This window comes from Phyllopteryx taeniolatus, chromosome 22 (assembly GCF_024500385.1).
Source record: "Phyllopteryx taeniolatus isolate TA_2022b chromosome 22, UOR_Ptae_1.2, whole genome shotgun sequence".
Lineage (NCBI taxonomy): Eukaryota > Metazoa > Chordata > Actinopteri > Syngnathiformes > Syngnathidae > Phyllopteryx > Phyllopteryx taeniolatus.
Window position 1 is genome coordinate 6,322,946 of NC_084523.1, and position 15,765 is coordinate 6,338,710.

A 15,765-nucleotide genomic window follows, 5' to 3' on the forward strand; every position below is an offset into this window, starting at 1 on the left:
CACTGAGATAGAGTTTCCAATACATGGACTGTTTCACGTCACATTTGCTACTTTAACTTGCGTAGTTTACCTTTGAGGTATTTGTAAGATGGAAGCGGGAAGAAGCAACAGTTTCAGAACTCACTTCCACACACTCAAAAGGAAGCGAAGCCTCTTGTGTTCTCTCGCTGTGGCTATCTAGAAATCAAACCAGGTGGAGCAATGCAGCGTTTCCCGTTTTTCTCCACCTGTCAGTCAGGTTTGTCAAGGTGGCCAAGCATCTAAGTGTCGTGCACAGAATTTGGTTTGGCCAAAGACCACGTGGAAGCACGCATTAGTGAAGAAAAATGTAGAAGCTGCGTTGATTCAAGTTATTCAGATAGATCAATAAAACAGACATAGAGTGGATATAAAGTCTAAACACCCCTGATCAAATGTCAGGTTTTTTGTGCACAAGATGACTCAATTCAAAACTTTTTCCACCATTAATATGCGCTATAACGTGTACAACTCAATTGAGAAAGAAAATCTTTTTGAGAGTGGAAATAAAAAAATAAATAGATAATGTGGTCTACACACCCTCTAACAACTGGAATGTGGCTGTGTTCACAATGTACAAATTCATGTTAAAAGGGAGTCAGCACACACCTGTGCCTCTGATCTATCCCAAATGAAGTTCAGATGTTCTAGTAGGCTTTTCCTGACCGTTTTTTCCATTTGAGATTTTTGACATTTAGCCCCAAAGCATGATGCTGCCACCACCCTGCTTCATTGTAGGTATGGCGTTCTTTTGGTCATGAGCAGTCACGTGTTTGTGCCAGAAATACCTACATCTGAAAACATCTAAACTGTTGCAAACCCATCTGAATGCAATTTAAGTTTCATTCACAAGCCAGTCATTCACCAACCGAGCCACAATAAGACAAGAATTTGGATTCGTGCAGCCTGGAAGAGACTGTACACTAAAATGTTCCCAGATATGGAGCACAACGCAGCCACTACCTCCCTAAGGGCCCACGTTGGACAAGTAACTGAAAGCCACTTGAACTGGGACACTGGGCTACGCATTTAGGAGTACAAAAGCACAAACTGTGTCTCACAAGTGCCATAAATAAAGCATGTAGCAAAAAAATAAAATAAAACAAATTTTAAAAAAATTCACATCTGGAGTGTATTTTCTTTTTTTTTTTTTTTTATTTCCACCACACCGCCATTCTGCGTGACACCCATTGATGAGCCTGACTGAGCATGTTGCAAAAATATCCTCAGGCTTACTGTTGAAATGTGTATGACTCATGCAGGCAATGATGTATACTTGTGTAAAAAGGCGAAGATAACGATAGAAATATAATATATAAAGGACATGATTCATGTATGTGCCACACATGGTCCTCGTCCCCCTGAGGGTACGTATACTAACTAGAGCAGTCTTAATTTTACCTCAATGTATTATGGACTATATTTAGTGCGTTGTGATAAATCATCCAAGCTGCATTCATAGTCCAGGGAGCAAATTAAGTCTTAAATCCATGGAGAATGGTTCTTTATAATGCCCAGATAACTGCAGACCCTCTTTTCTGACTGAATTAAGCAGCACAATCCTATATGAGGAAAGGAATTATCATTTTAATACTTTTTTTTTTTTTTTTTTTAAAGGTGCATTTAGATTTGCATTAATTTCAACCCATAGTCCCTCAAGTAGCTCTCACTATTATGTTGGCAACATGCACCTTGTGTCTTACCTCCTCCCATTCTGCACTGCACACATTCCTGTCATAAAAGGCAGGGGCGGACAGGACCGTACCAAACCTAAGAGAGGATATCGCGAGACATGTTATTTTATGTATATTAATAAAGCCACTTCAATTCAAGTACAACAAAACCATGTTCAATTGTGAGATGATGACGTCAACGCGTGTTTTTTTTTTTTTTTTTTTTTTTGAGGGCGTGGGACGCAGCCGTAGGAGGTCGTGACACCCCATTCCACAAGAATGGACTCGTCCTGACACTGCCATGTTGGATGGAACAGGCTGCGGGCGCTAAGGCAGCTGGACTTCCCAGGAAAGTTTTTTTTTGCCCTTTTCCGCTCTATTTTTGACCTTATTTCGCACACAAGCAAGATCTGGCGTCTTCTTCTTCAGCACCTCTGACATCACAGCTGTACGACGATCGGATCAAAGTGACTTAAGTGTGGGGGGGGAGAGGGGACGGGGGACGGACGAAGGCCACGGATGACCCGGGGATTGTTTATGGATCTTTCCGGACTCAGTTTACCGTCTTAGAGTCCGTAATACGTTATCGTTTGGTGAACAATGAGTGGACTTCATAAGCAACAACGGCATATAAATGTCGGTTCCATGCTACTGACGCCTCAAGAGAATGACTACCTTTTCAACCACCTCGGCAGGAAATGCATCGTAAGTTACTTTATATTAACCTTGCGATAACTTGGTTTATTATGATTGCGCCACGCTTCATGTTTGACGTTAGCTTGTCCCTTTCTTTTCCTATTGGAGTGGGGAAGGTGGGTTTGTTTTGACAGCCGAGACGGCGGGGGGGGGGGGACGTCGAACCTCGCTCGGGACGGTCACTTTCGGCCGTAACCTGCGTTGTCATCCAGTTTTGTTTTGTTTTTTTGTTTTTTTCCGCCCACGACGCTTAAAAGTTGACGCTTGACACACCTGAAGTCACCCAGGAAATGTTGTTACCTGACATAGCTCCGCCACTCCGCTACGACCGAGTTGACATAGTTAGCTGCTAAATCAATCATCGGCTCGCAAAAGTAGCATTTGTGTGTGTGCGTGTGTGTGTGTGTGTGTGTGTGTGTGTGTGTCGGTATTATATAAGGTTAGCCGAACCTGGGTTGTTTTCGGGAAGTGTGTTCACTGAAGGAATGTGCCGACAAGGCTTGGCAGGGGACAGCGCTGACTAGTGAAAACTCATCGGGGCTTTTTATTTTATTTTATTTTATCCCCCCGCCCTCGTCCCGTCTTCGGTCCCCAAAAATCTGAAGTCTTGCTCGACCAGTCTGACTACAGTGCCCTGTCACCTAAAATAAAAATAAATCACCTTTGAGTCTGTCCCTTCTCTCCTTTCCTATTACTTAGTTTAACACTATGTATTTATCCACTTTTTTTTGCCCCAATGGCTGGCATTCGACAGAAAATAAATAAATAAATGCTCCAGTACTTTTGACACCTGTGGCACTTTACCAGCCTGACGTAACTTCCGGGAAGGTGGCATTGGAGTCACGTCAGCATTGTGGAGATACTTTCAAGTTAAACGCAGAGGATAACACTTTTGTTAGTCAAAGGCAAATTATGCTCTGCAGAATGGATGATGGATATTAGATTGTTTTTTCATTTTCAGTTATCAGTTTAGTCCATTATGTAGCTCGTCATTTGGTCAAAGGTGGTTATATCCAACATATTGTCAGTGTGCTTCCCCCTAGTGGGGTGGAGCTGTTTTTCTCAACCCGAATTGAGCCAAGGCACATATTTTCCTTTTTAAATATCCCAAATCTTACCAAACGTACATATAATGAAATAATGATGATGGTGTTGTCTCAATTGATACAATAATGTACTCACTCGGTGTGATTATGTGGCCCGTTTATTTGAGCATCACTGTCTTCTTCCATCTAGTGGAAAAAGCATTTAATTGCTCTGCCTGTCACCATACGTAACTCGCATAGGTAGATGAACAATTATGTTATTTGTAAAGCGTGAAAAAAAATTGTGAAGTTGTACAATTTCCCATAGGACAGTGGTTGGGAGTGACTGGTCTGGAGTGTCATAGTTTTTTAAGATTACTTCCATATTACCCTTTTTATAATGTTATTTATAAGTGTCATGGCATATCAGCCACACTATTGTATTGTAATGGCCCTTATGTTCTGATTTTCACGTGACCTCATCTCAGTTTGCTTCCTCAATGTATTCACTGATTCGTGAAAGTGAAATTTGCAATGGTTGGGGAAGCGTTTTTTTTTTCCTTTTTCTTTCTGCTCACCTGGCAGCAGTGAGCTACCTGTGCTCCATTTCCTTTTCCCGTGAGCCTTGACAGACACCTCACACTCTGCTCTCTTTGTCTTCCCTCTTGCGTAAGAACACAGGTTTCTGGGGTGTGCCGTAGGTTGACGTAGGCCCGCTCAGAAATACGGCGACGACGTTCCTCCGGCGCTCTTTGGCAATTGTGTGACTCTGCATGAGACGGGGGAATTGGGAGCATTCCTCGCAATTGTACGATATCTTTGCATCCAGAGAGGGTAGCTTGTCTCTGAGATTGTGTCTCCTCAATAATCTAATTAAAATGCCTGGGAGTGATTTAACGGCTGTCTTATATATTGCACATAGTGTCTCTTGTTGATTTTTGCTTCTACGTCTTGATTGTATTCCTGGTTGACTGTGGAAAATGGGTCAAGTGAGGTTTTTATTGCTTAGTCAGTGCAATAAAAAAAATAGAGGAACATGATTTCACGACTGCTTTGACTCATGCACGTGCAGAGATGCTCATTGGTATTCCCTCGCTTTTCACCATCAGCAGTACTGCCGGCCTCGGAGGGGGGTTGTTAGGGGTCCAATCGACGCTGTGTGTTTGTGTGCGTGTGCGCGTGCACAGACTGCCTGATCAGCAATCCCCATCCTACAGGAAGTCCCGTGGTCAGACCTCCTTTGGTGATTTGTGCTGGATAAGTGGAACATGATTCCACTCGATATTGCCCTATCTATCTCCTTCCTGTCGCCATTATTTAAAAAAAAAAAAAACAGAAAAGAATCTAATTTTAACTGATTCTTTTATCTATTTCTACCTCCTGCACAAATGAGGTCAAGCTTTCTTGTCTCCTTGTACTCGAGGGGCACAGAAATGAAAAATTGTCGTCACTGGTTTGAGTAAAAGAAGCAAGCGAGCTCATGTAGCCATAACGCTACAGCCAGCGCTTCACTTCCTGTCATCTTTGACCCTGTCAGGAACTATCAGCACTCCATGGGCAGAAGAAACCTCAGGCTCTTAAGTCCTGACGTGATTAAAAATACCTTAAAATAGCCGCTTTTTACTGCTGCCATGAGAATCTGATTTGAAGCTATTATGTAAAGGAATTACTAAAGAAGTGGCATTTCAGAACATGTCGTGTAATCATGTGTGTACTGTATAAGCAAAGCAAAAACATGTATTGGAGTCTCTATTTGTGTATTTAACGGAGCACGCAGTATTTTAGCAACGTAATGGACTGATTGACTAATGCTGACCATGATGTAATGTCTGTGGTGCTTTTCCTTGTGTGCAGTAATGCGTGGGCTGCATGATGCACTTTAGCAAATGTGGCAATGCTTCAAAAATGATATCATGAGCAGTACAAGTTGTCACTTCTATCAATATTTAACTCAGAACAGGAACCCGTGTTTGTGTTCCTTGCAAGCTTCTCAGTCACAAGATAAAATGACACCTGAGGGCTTCCGTGGCAGAAAACACCTCCAAGCCTCAACCTGTTCTTCCCAAATGTGAACACGAGACATGATGCGAATCACAACTAAAATGGGCCATCAGCTCAGCATGTGTTTCCATCCCTGATGCTTTCATCTGTGCGTTAATAGCTGAACCCCACATGACGCCGGTACCCCCACAGCAAGCTGTAAACCCAAAATGGCGTCTGAGCTGCGTCTGAAAGGGTGCACCGCTCGTCTGTGCTTTACGTGTATCCTTTAACTTCGTCAACGTAAAGAAGCAGGAAGGATTTCTCGGTTAATGCCGGTGATGAGGTCGGAGTGTCACTTTTAGTAATGCCTTTTAAATAAGTTTTTATAGTTCTTGAGCAGCTTCCTGTTCTTAGTCTTACAGTGTAAAGTTAATCTAATCCGAGCATGTGTGCTTAGCCCCAATAAGATCTTAAAACCTTAAGGCAGCGGTTCTCAAGTACCACCTAAAAAAAGTACTTGGCTCGCCAAGTACCGAAAATTTGTATTCAACATTATTGTAAGACATAAGTGAGGCTTGACTCTGTTGCTGTGTGTCTTTCCCCGATCCTAGACATTATCCTCAGGGGTGGTCCAGGTGTTCACTGCAGACAGGAACGCCACGTGGACCAAGAGATGTTGCGGCGTTGCCTGTCTGATCAAGGACAACCCGCAGCGCTCCTACTTCATCCGAGTCTTTGACGTCAAGGTAGGCGAATGCGATGCGGTTGAGTGTCAACATCAGAAACGTAACGCGTCTGTGCCTTCTCTATCCTACATGGTGTGTTTTGTAACAGGACAGTAAGATGCTGTTCGAACAGGAGCTGTACAACAACTTCAACATGAATCCCTCCAGACCGTACTTCATCACATTTGCTGGAGACGTGAGTTGACTTCCACCTTCCTGCGGCAACCATAATAATGATGTATTTTGCATCTATTTATAGAAACGCTGATTCAGAAGCTTAAAGGAGTCTCCATCTCCATCATATTGACAAAAGCGCATGCCCTCTCATCACTGGGAAACCGGTTTTTAATATAAAACAGGAACGACTGTGCCTTTGTATGCCTCAGTTTGAAATTGAATATATTTATTGTAGTGAGATTTTATCCAATAACGAAAGTCCTAAGCAAGACCCGTTTTATCTGTTGTGCCGCAGCGTTGGTGGGTGCAGCAGACCGTGAAGTATGCGGCACTGTAAATTGTGGTGATAAGAGACTCATCGCTGTGTACACATCGTCAAAATTGTTTTAGCACAATAAACTCAACACTCATTGTACACTCAGCTGTGTATGACTGTATAAGGAATTGTGCCTTTGTTTTCTTTCTGTGTTCATTCTTTTGTTGTCCCCCTCACCCAAACCTACAGTCCAGCCAAGTGGGCCTGAACTTTGCTAGCGAGGAGGAGGCTAAGCGTTTCCGAGGTCACCTGGCAGAGCTCTTGGGCAAAAGGCAAAGGAAAACTGGTACTGACTTCCTTATTGCGCCTCACCCTCTTTAACCACCCCTTAGTGATTGATTGGAGTTCAGCTCAGGCAAAGGCAAAGGGCCTTCAAGGATGGAGAAGTCAACTTCTAAGCGTGTCATTTTCCCAGTGTTTAATCACATGCAAAAACACGACACGTTCGTCACCATCTTCAGTCTGCTACAACAAAGCAGATCGGTAAATGTACAGTGTACATATTTATGCATCAGGTGTTGCGTTCTACGGTAAATGTACAGTGTACATATTTATCCATCAGGTGTTGCGTTCTGAAATAGGCAAGTTGCAAAAGCTTATCCAGAAAATGTAATGTTGTCCCTGTCCTAAGGAGGAGGGCACTAGAGACCAAATGCAACAGCAGAACCTGTCATGAATCGAAAATAAAGATTCAATAATTATCTTTTCAAGCACACTGACAATCATCTTTCTTGCAAACCCTGAAGAAAAAGTCAAAATTTCTTGGCACAATTTCACTGCTCAGGTTTGATGAAGCATATTTGTCTCTCACCCTTGTCATCTTCTTCTAAACTAAACCTTCCATTGGAACCTTCACTTTCCTCTTTCTGCTTTGGGTTGACTCTTTGCTTAGAAGGCTTCTTTCCTCTGTTCTCCAGAGAACTCGCACCGTAATACAGCAGCATCTTTGCATCCAGGTCACTTCTCCTGGACCTTTGCCACACTTTCTTTCGGATGTACGGCTGTCATAATAACTGTATGTATGTGCCGAACGTAGCGCACTAACTCTCCCAATTTCGCCAAGCCTTTCTTTTTCACAAACTCCTTTCTTTGTCTGTCTGCCTTAGCTTCTCGCCAAGCCACCGCTTAGCGCAACGTTGTAACTATTTCATTTGTCTGTGTTCACAGAGAAGAGACGCGAGCCTCCAAATGGTACGTCCTCCACCGTTTCCTGTCGCTAACGTCACATTTCTTAGTATGCTTGCTGTTTTTAGGTGAATGGATTTTGTCCCAGACGGTTCTTCTCCCAATCACCAATTTCCATCCTCTTTGTCCCTTACTTTCCCTCCCGACCTTCGTGTTTTCATAAGCAGAGATTTAATCTGGGATTAGGCATCCATGAAGAGTTACATAAAATCTGTGTGCTAAATCCTCAAATAATATGACGGGATTAGAGCCCCGAGTGTGTGTGGTTTGATGGGAAAGGGAGGAGAAACCAGTAAAAGTGGGTGGAGATATGACAGCGTCGAGCCAATCCAAGCGGGATAATCTTGCGATGGAAAGTCGGTTGGAAAAGGCGTCCATGTGTGTCGATTGACAATCACAGCAGGGACTCCAGCTGTCCTGATGGAGGGCTTGTCCAAACAAGTGTTGGCAGGATGTGCGTCCCTTCAGCTCAGACAGCACACCAGTCCACTCTTCCAGATGTCTGATGAGGGTATTAAAGGCTAAATCCAAGTTGCCTTACGATGTGCACCTCCTTTGGCTCTTGTGTTTTGGAAATCTTTTTAGACCAGGCAGAACCATCTTCTTGACTTTCGAGAGTGGATTTATTTGTCACCAAAGGAGGATTCTTTTTCCAGAGTTGATTCTCACCTGGATATGATGCGTCCACCAGAAACAATTTGTCATTTTTTGTCCTGAGAAAATCGTCTGTCTTTGGAGCCGGTGCAAGTTCACTCCAGGATCTCCCTCGCAGCGATGATGTTCTGCACCACCTTCCTGTCCGCTCCCTCGGAAGAGCTCGGCGGCGAAAGCGGCGGTGGAGCGGGAGCCGGCGGCAGGGGCTTGGGCCCGGCTAGCTGCTTGTCCACCTTGCACTGCTTGGTTCTCCCCCAGGATGAACTTTACCCGGGTCTCTCGGAGCCCTCCTTCACACAAGTGCGAGCTCACAGCTTTATCGGCGACATGCTGCTAGACGTCAGGGGGGGCGCATGCCACGATCGAGATAGTGGGGGTATTTGGGACAGGGTGAGGAGGAGACGCAGTCGCTCCGCTTCGCCTTTACCCAGCAAAACACCAAAAAGTCCTTGTAGTGACAGTTTGAAAGGTATGTAAGTCTCTGGGACTAAATCTGCAGAAATGGGGCTGTGTTTTTGTGTTACTCTCCTCTCTATATGTGTAAAATCTACCCGAGTGAGCTTGTAGTTGCAAAATAGTCAGACGACGGCCACCGCATCTGTCCGAATGATACTTGAAAGGAAATAGAAAAAAGGAAGTGCATTGTGACTTATGGGGCACCCTGTACTTTCGATAGAAATATGGCATTAATGCTTTCTCTCAATGTCATCTTCTAGGCCCCACGCTGCCAATGGCCACTGTGGACATCAAAAACCCAGAGATCAGCACGGGGCACCGTTTCCATAGCAACTCTCAGGTGAACAACATCATCCACTCCACCTTCAAGAGGGAGAAGAAGGGCAAAGGCAAAAAGAAGAGGCTCACCAAGGCTGACATCGGCACACCGAGCAACTTCCAGTGAGTCACTGGGCTTTATTTGTTTATTGCATTTTCACACTGACATTCGTGACCGATTTGCCAGTGAAGGTGTCACCTGTGGTTTTGTTGATTCACGCATCTCTGCTTTGGCACAGGCACATTGGGCACGTAGGATGGGATCCAAACACAGGCTTTGACGTAAGTAAAGGCTTAAAGGAAACAATGCAACTTTGCCCTGTATGAATCAACATGATGAGTGCGTGACACTCCACATGCTTTCAAATCAAGGCCTGGCTGTTTAGCTCCGTGTCATTCAGACTTACAGATCTTTGAAATTAACCATCGGCTCCAAAATATTAATCTTCGCCGCACGGCCGTGTCGTCAGTGCAGTTACACAAGGAGATTTTTGGAGGGAAGGCGACCTGTGTTTGCATAATCCTTGGACTTGTTCCCAAAAAAAAAAAAGCATCCCCAGTATGAGATTATACCGGGGCGTGCTGAAATTCAAATGATTTCATTTCACAAGTCAATGCTTTCAAGGCCTTAAAATTGATAGGAATGGATGATGTCATTCAAATGAATTGTTCCCATCTTCTGGTTTAAATCAGTGGATTGACACAGGGGCCTGCAACATTCTAGTTCAAAGAGAAATTGGTTCTCAGCAAAAATTGGTTACGAACACTAGAGGGTGGTGGTGAGCAATTCTTTAAAAAAAGAGGCGAATTGCTTCCTTGGAGCTGTTTGACACTCCCACTGGAAGTTGAAATCTAAAGCAAAGAGAATTACACATGTATTTGATCAAACTTCATTTTTACACTAAAAAAAAAAAAAATTAGCATTATGCTAACACAAAATGCAAAACAAAATAGCATTGAGGTGACATAATTATAACTCTTTAAACAATGGATATTTGAAATCAAGGAGAAGCGGCTCGGAAAATGGATGGATGGATATTTGAAATCAAACAGTGGAGCAACCCATGTAGACAGACAGTAACGATATTCAGGCTAATATTCTTTATTTTCTGAGATTACCGTTTTCCACTATGTTAACCATTGTGTTTTTGTTTTGTTTTGTCCTCACAGCTGAATAACTTGGACCCCGAGCTGAAGAACCTCTTCGACATGTGCGGCATCTCCGAGGCTCAGCTCAAGGACAAAGAGACCTCCAAGGTCATCTATGACTTCATTGAGAAGAAGGGTGGAGTGGAAGCTGTCAAAAATGAGCTGCGCAGACAAGGTGGGCCACACGAGAGTGCGCTATGTGTCGCTTCTGAAAAGGATAACTGACGTCAACGTAACCGGTGCTGTGGTTTTATCCTCAGGGCCTCCCTGCATTGGTACGTTTCCACGCATGGTCTGGTGTGACACACCATGCATGTCAAATGATAATCAGCACCGCATTTGTCATAAAAAGCTATGGCAAAAATTGAAGAGTTGAAACGAAAAAGCAGGGGTCTTCATTTTTTTTTTTTTTTTTTTTTTTTTTTTTTTTTTTTGTGAAGTGAATTTTTTTTTTTTTTGTTCTGGTTCCAGGTTAAAGCTATCCATCCATTTTACGAACCGCTTAACCTCACTAGGAGGCTAATTTGGGGAAACAAATCTCACTCTGATTGAAGTCTTTCAAAGAGTTCTTTATTTTTTTAATGGTAAAACCAGACAACTCCCAAAAAATAACAGACAAGTCAAAAATGTTCACGTAACTTTAAAATTACACTAAAATTAGGCTTTGAGAATAAAAAATAGCTTGCGCTCACTTTCCTGCAAAATGTAAGCTATAATAGCGGTGAGTTAACGAGAAATAGCTGCCGCTGCCATGTTTGTGATGATGTAAAAACGTATGGGCTTGTGATTGGCTTAAAATGAGATGATGGCAGCTGCAGCAAAATGTTCATGGCGCTTGGCGTTTCTGTTAGGAAATGTAGCATCGAAAGATGCATTGATAGGCTGTATGCTTTTAGGCATGGCTCTATTTTCGTCTTAATGGTACTTCATGGCTTTTCCGGTTGAACTCTTCAATTAAACTTGGGTGAAGAAAAAGGTATAATCTTTTATCCACTGAATGTCACACTAGTTTTCACACTGAGAAACAACACTGTGGTTGAAAACACAAACTAGGAACCCAACCCAGACCTTTTGTTTGTTTAGTTTTTTACTCCAGGTGTCTATGTGGTTGATTTGGTGTGCACTGTGGTTTCTGTTTCCCATCAGCCTTAAGAAAAACACACCTATAACATGTTAGCTCACCATAATATGAACGGTAATGTGTGAATGCTGCCCTTCAGTGGCGTACCATTGTAACTGCATAGTGCCTTCACAGACCGGAGCATAAAATGTCTGCAGTGAGTGTGACGTTTTAGCCATCCATCCATGTGCAAAACCGCTTATCCTCATTTGGGTTGCGGATTAGTTGGATTCTACCCCAGCTGACTTCTGGCGAGAGGCGGGGACTGGTCGCCCTGGACTGGTCGCCGGCCAATCACAGGCAGATAGACAAACAAGCACATTCACACCTATGAACACTTCAGAGTTGTCAATGAATCTCACTTTGCTCATCGCTACCTGGGGGGCGGCACTAAAACAGACCAAAATCCAGATGTCAGTGGGTAAGGCAGGGCAAGGAATCTGATGTGTTTTTGGGGGGGCTAGTGGGAGAAAGCTGGAGTACCTGGAGAAAACCCACATACTTAAAAAAAATTGATTAAATCGAAGTTTTTTTCTTTCTCCAGCTCCTCCGCCCCCGCCATCCAGAGGTGGCCCTCCTCCGCCTCCCCCTCACCATGGCTCAGCCCCGCCGCCCCCACCTCCCGCCCGCGGGCGCGGCGCCCCGCCGCCCCCGCCGCCCTCCAGAGCCCCCGTCTCTGCCCCGCCGCCCCCGCCTCCGTCCCGGCCAGGCATGACCGCTCCCCCGCCACCTCCGCCCAGCCGAGGCTCCCTGCCGCCGCCCCCGCCGCCGGCCCACGCCTCTGCACCCGGGCCGCCTCCTCCACTGCCCCCCACATCTTCCATTCCTTCCTTCGGGGGAGCACCTCCGCCTCCTCCGCCCCCTCCCGGACCCCCGCCGGTGTCCTTTGAGGCCAACGTAGTGGATAACGCCCTGGCGCCCGCCGGGGGCAAGTCAGCCTTGCTGAGTCAGATCCGGGAAGGCACCCAGCTGAAGAAGATAGAGCAGAAGGAGCGGCCTGTGTCCAACACCACCGGGCGAGACGCGCTCCTGGACCAAATCCGACAAGGAATCCAACTCAAACCTGTGAGTATCTCCTCATTACTGTAAACCTTGGCCGACTGTTTTTAGTCTGACCTTGAATCCTGCTTTCTCATCCTCAGAGGGATGAAACAAATGACTCACCTCCTTCCTCCCTGGCCCCCTCAGCCGGTATCGTGGGGGCGCTGATGGAGGTCATGCAGAAGAGGAGCAAGGCCATTCATTCTTCAGGTACTTTAATATTCTAAAGCACTGATTCTCGAAGTGTGGTTCGCAGGCTCCCTCTAATGGTATGCACAAGAATCACTGAATTAAATGGCCAAACTGTGCATAACACAGGGGCTTTTTTTACATCCAGTACTATACCGTTCAGTACATTTCAATTGTATTTAACTTTTAAGTACAATACATTTGCATTTAATTGTTTAGAAATGTTTATTTTCAAACATTTTTTTAGGTGCAAAGTTATTTAGCTTATTTGTATTTAATGACTCATTCAATACAAATTAGATTTTACTACAGAGGGCTCAATATTTTTGTAGGTGGTACTTTGTGTAAATGTTTAAGAACCACTGTTCTAACAATTCCCAGAATTCCCCAGGGGTCATTTTTGTCTGCCTCACTCAAGTCTGATTCTCTTCCATAGATGAGGACGACGACGATGAAGATGACGAGGACTTTGAAGATGAGGATGAATGGGAGGACTAGTGATGTTTTCTTTCCCCACCTGTATTCCCTTCCACACCTTTGGATGATTATGATGCAAAAATTGTTCCTTTCGTTCTTAAAAAAGGAATCTCTAATTTCAAATCACAAAAAAAATGTACATTTTCTATCAATTTGCTGTATATTTGTTGTTGCCTTTATGCTTTTTTTGTATTCATCTGTGCAATACCTCATTTAATCTGTCGGACATTCTCATCTGTTGTTTTTGTTTCTATGACAACTGTCTTTTTTTTTTAAACCCTTTTCTGCTTGTTTTGCCTCTCGTCAGACCATCTGTCACTTGTCATCGCACATTCCCTGCATCCTGTCGCGCTCGCCCTCGTCTTCCCAAAATAACGTGCAATTTTGACATCAAGCTGTCGATTATCTTCTGGTCAGTTATTGGAGGCGAGAGTTGCCACATGTCTTCCTTTTGTCTCTTCAGTGGCGGGGGAAGAGAAAAATATTTTCATAGCCTAATTGTGGTTTCTTTTTTCTTACTCTAATGATCTTAGTGTATGTAGCACTCCTATTTTCTTAAACAAAAACAAAAAAATTTGGACTATTTAGCTTGATCTGCTGTCCTCTGTCAATGCGCTCCAGATTTGAGTCTTGATATATTTTTTTGACACAGAAAGAGAAGACTCGCTGCATGACAACAGGACATGTTCAGGTCTGTATAGTCTGTATCATACGTGCGCGAACAATGGAATTGCGGCGGTGTATTTGACTGTTATCGTGCTGTGTACATTTGCTTATAATGCGGTATCGATAACTGTTGCAGACTCCTGTTGCATAAACTGACACAATAAAATGTTATTTTAATAAGTGATATTTTGTGACGCAGTCGTGCCGTGAATATCTCATACCATTGCAATCCTTGAGGCATTTGGACATAAACCCCCTCCCCAGCGCCCACCTATTAACATGATGCTACATACAAGTGGAGTTGTAAGTCACAACAGAATCTTTTTGTTTCTTCATCTTTTTATACTTTACAATATGAAGCAGAGTATTGACAATATTTGTTGGAATTGGGTCATTGTTAAACTTGAGGAATAAAGACGTTTAGTTTTAACGCCTGATGCTTATATTTATTAGAAACAAAATGGACTGCTTTTGTTTTATATGACCAACGTAACATTGACTATTAAGCAATCTTGTTTAAATGAAGAACTTATAGGCAGTGTTAAGTTTTCACCACTGAATAAACATACATTGAAAATGAGCCGAAATAATAATTAGACAGTCTATTTGACATTGGTGACGATTATGTGAGAAAGCTGAAAGCTAGTAATGCAAACCGGTCATGCATAACTAGTAAATAATGGTGTAAGCTTTATTATATTATTTATTATAGTATTCTTGAGAAAATTGTATCGCTCTAAGTAGAAAAATTGTTCGGCAATTTTGATGAGTCCTTTTTTGAAGGAAAAAAAATACATTTAGAATTGGCAAAATATACAGCCTTGAATGTACCGTTGAATTAGCAATGAGGCTGATTTGGCTAAAATGCTGACAGTAGCAAGAATGGGTGAAATTCAATACAGTATACTATTATTAGCATAGATAAATATGTTTTGTTAATATGACATTCAATGTACAATTACATTGGTGGAATAATATGGAATGTGCAGCTAATTTAGTTTAATTCTATGCAACCTCTTGTACATTGTGTCCTCCAATAAACAGATCTAATGACATATTTTGGTGTTTACTTGCCTGTTTACAATCAGATGGTGCATGTATTTTTGATATTGTGAAGCATATTTTACGATCAATCCACAACACAGTATTAAAAGAGCTCATTGTTCTTGTTTATGGACAAGCCCTTCTTTACGCAAGTGTGTCAATAACAACAGCATCAATTCTGTTTGCCATTTTATTTTTAGCTAAATGTATCACATCTCAGCTGTGGACCTTCTGACCGGGATCAGACCAAGGTATGTCACTTTCCGCTCGCTCTGTGTACCCATCGTGACATGCACGCACGCACGCAGTCTAAAGCCACATTTGAAATCTGCATGAGTAAGGAATGCAAAGGTTTAAATTCAGTTTAACAGCTTCAGAGAGATGTACTATCCTCATCCAGCTATTGCAGCGCTAACTGTTTCATTGTATCTTGGGGGACTGGTTTTATATTACTGTGTACAGCACAAACGTGTCTCTGAATTTTACATGAGGGGTCACTGACCACATTTAAAAGCAGGAAGTCTCCACATTTTACAGCAGATCTCGCTGGAAGGGTTCCCCTTATTGGCACTTGGACGGATTGTTATGACAAAGTGCTCCACTTCCTACGAGTAAGTTTTATTCTTAGGAACACTTAGGCCGTGGAAGGCATGCACGCTGAGGGGAAGGATATCGAGTACATGTGTTGTCACAAGTCCTAAAATTATCAAATAAAACATGCAGATTGCTGTCAAGTGAGCGGGCGCCAAAGTTAATAGTATTTTACACGTCTGGCGCAGGTTTTAAGGCACTTAACACCTACTAAACACGTACTCTTCATGCATCTGTTGACCGGGCCTCATCCATCCAAGTA

General features: G+C 43.3%; 1 protein-coding gene across 4 annotated transcripts; it reads left to right on the forward strand.

The window, feature by feature from the left end:
* Positions 1–1,946: 1,946 nt before the first annotated feature.
* On the forward strand, positions 1,947–14,298 carry LOC133472253 (actin nucleation-promoting factor WASL-like). Of its 4 annotated transcripts, XM_061762818.1 has the most exons (12): positions 1,949–2,396; positions 6,007–6,141; positions 6,230–6,316; positions 6,803–6,899; positions 7,781–7,804; positions 9,169–9,349; positions 9,466–9,508; positions 10,397–10,550; positions 10,636–10,650; positions 12,040–12,560; positions 12,638–12,746; positions 13,162–14,298. In XM_061762818.1, exons 1-12 carry the CDS (start codon positions 2,292–2,294, stop codon positions 13,221–13,223), a joined length of 1,533 nt encoding a protein of 510 aa, XP_061618802.1. In that variant the 5' UTR covers positions 1,949–2,291; the 3' UTR covers positions 13,224–14,298. The 4 variants fall into 4 exon arrangements, with proteins under 4 accessions (XP_061618804.1, XP_061618802.1, XP_061618803.1 ...); XM_061762820.1 differs by lacking the exon at positions 7,781–7,804 and having other exon boundaries at positions 1,947–2,396; XM_061762819.1 differs by lacking the exon at positions 10,636–10,650 and having other exon boundaries at positions 1,951–2,396.
* The last annotated feature ends 1,467 nt before the right edge of the window (positions 14,299–15,765 follow it).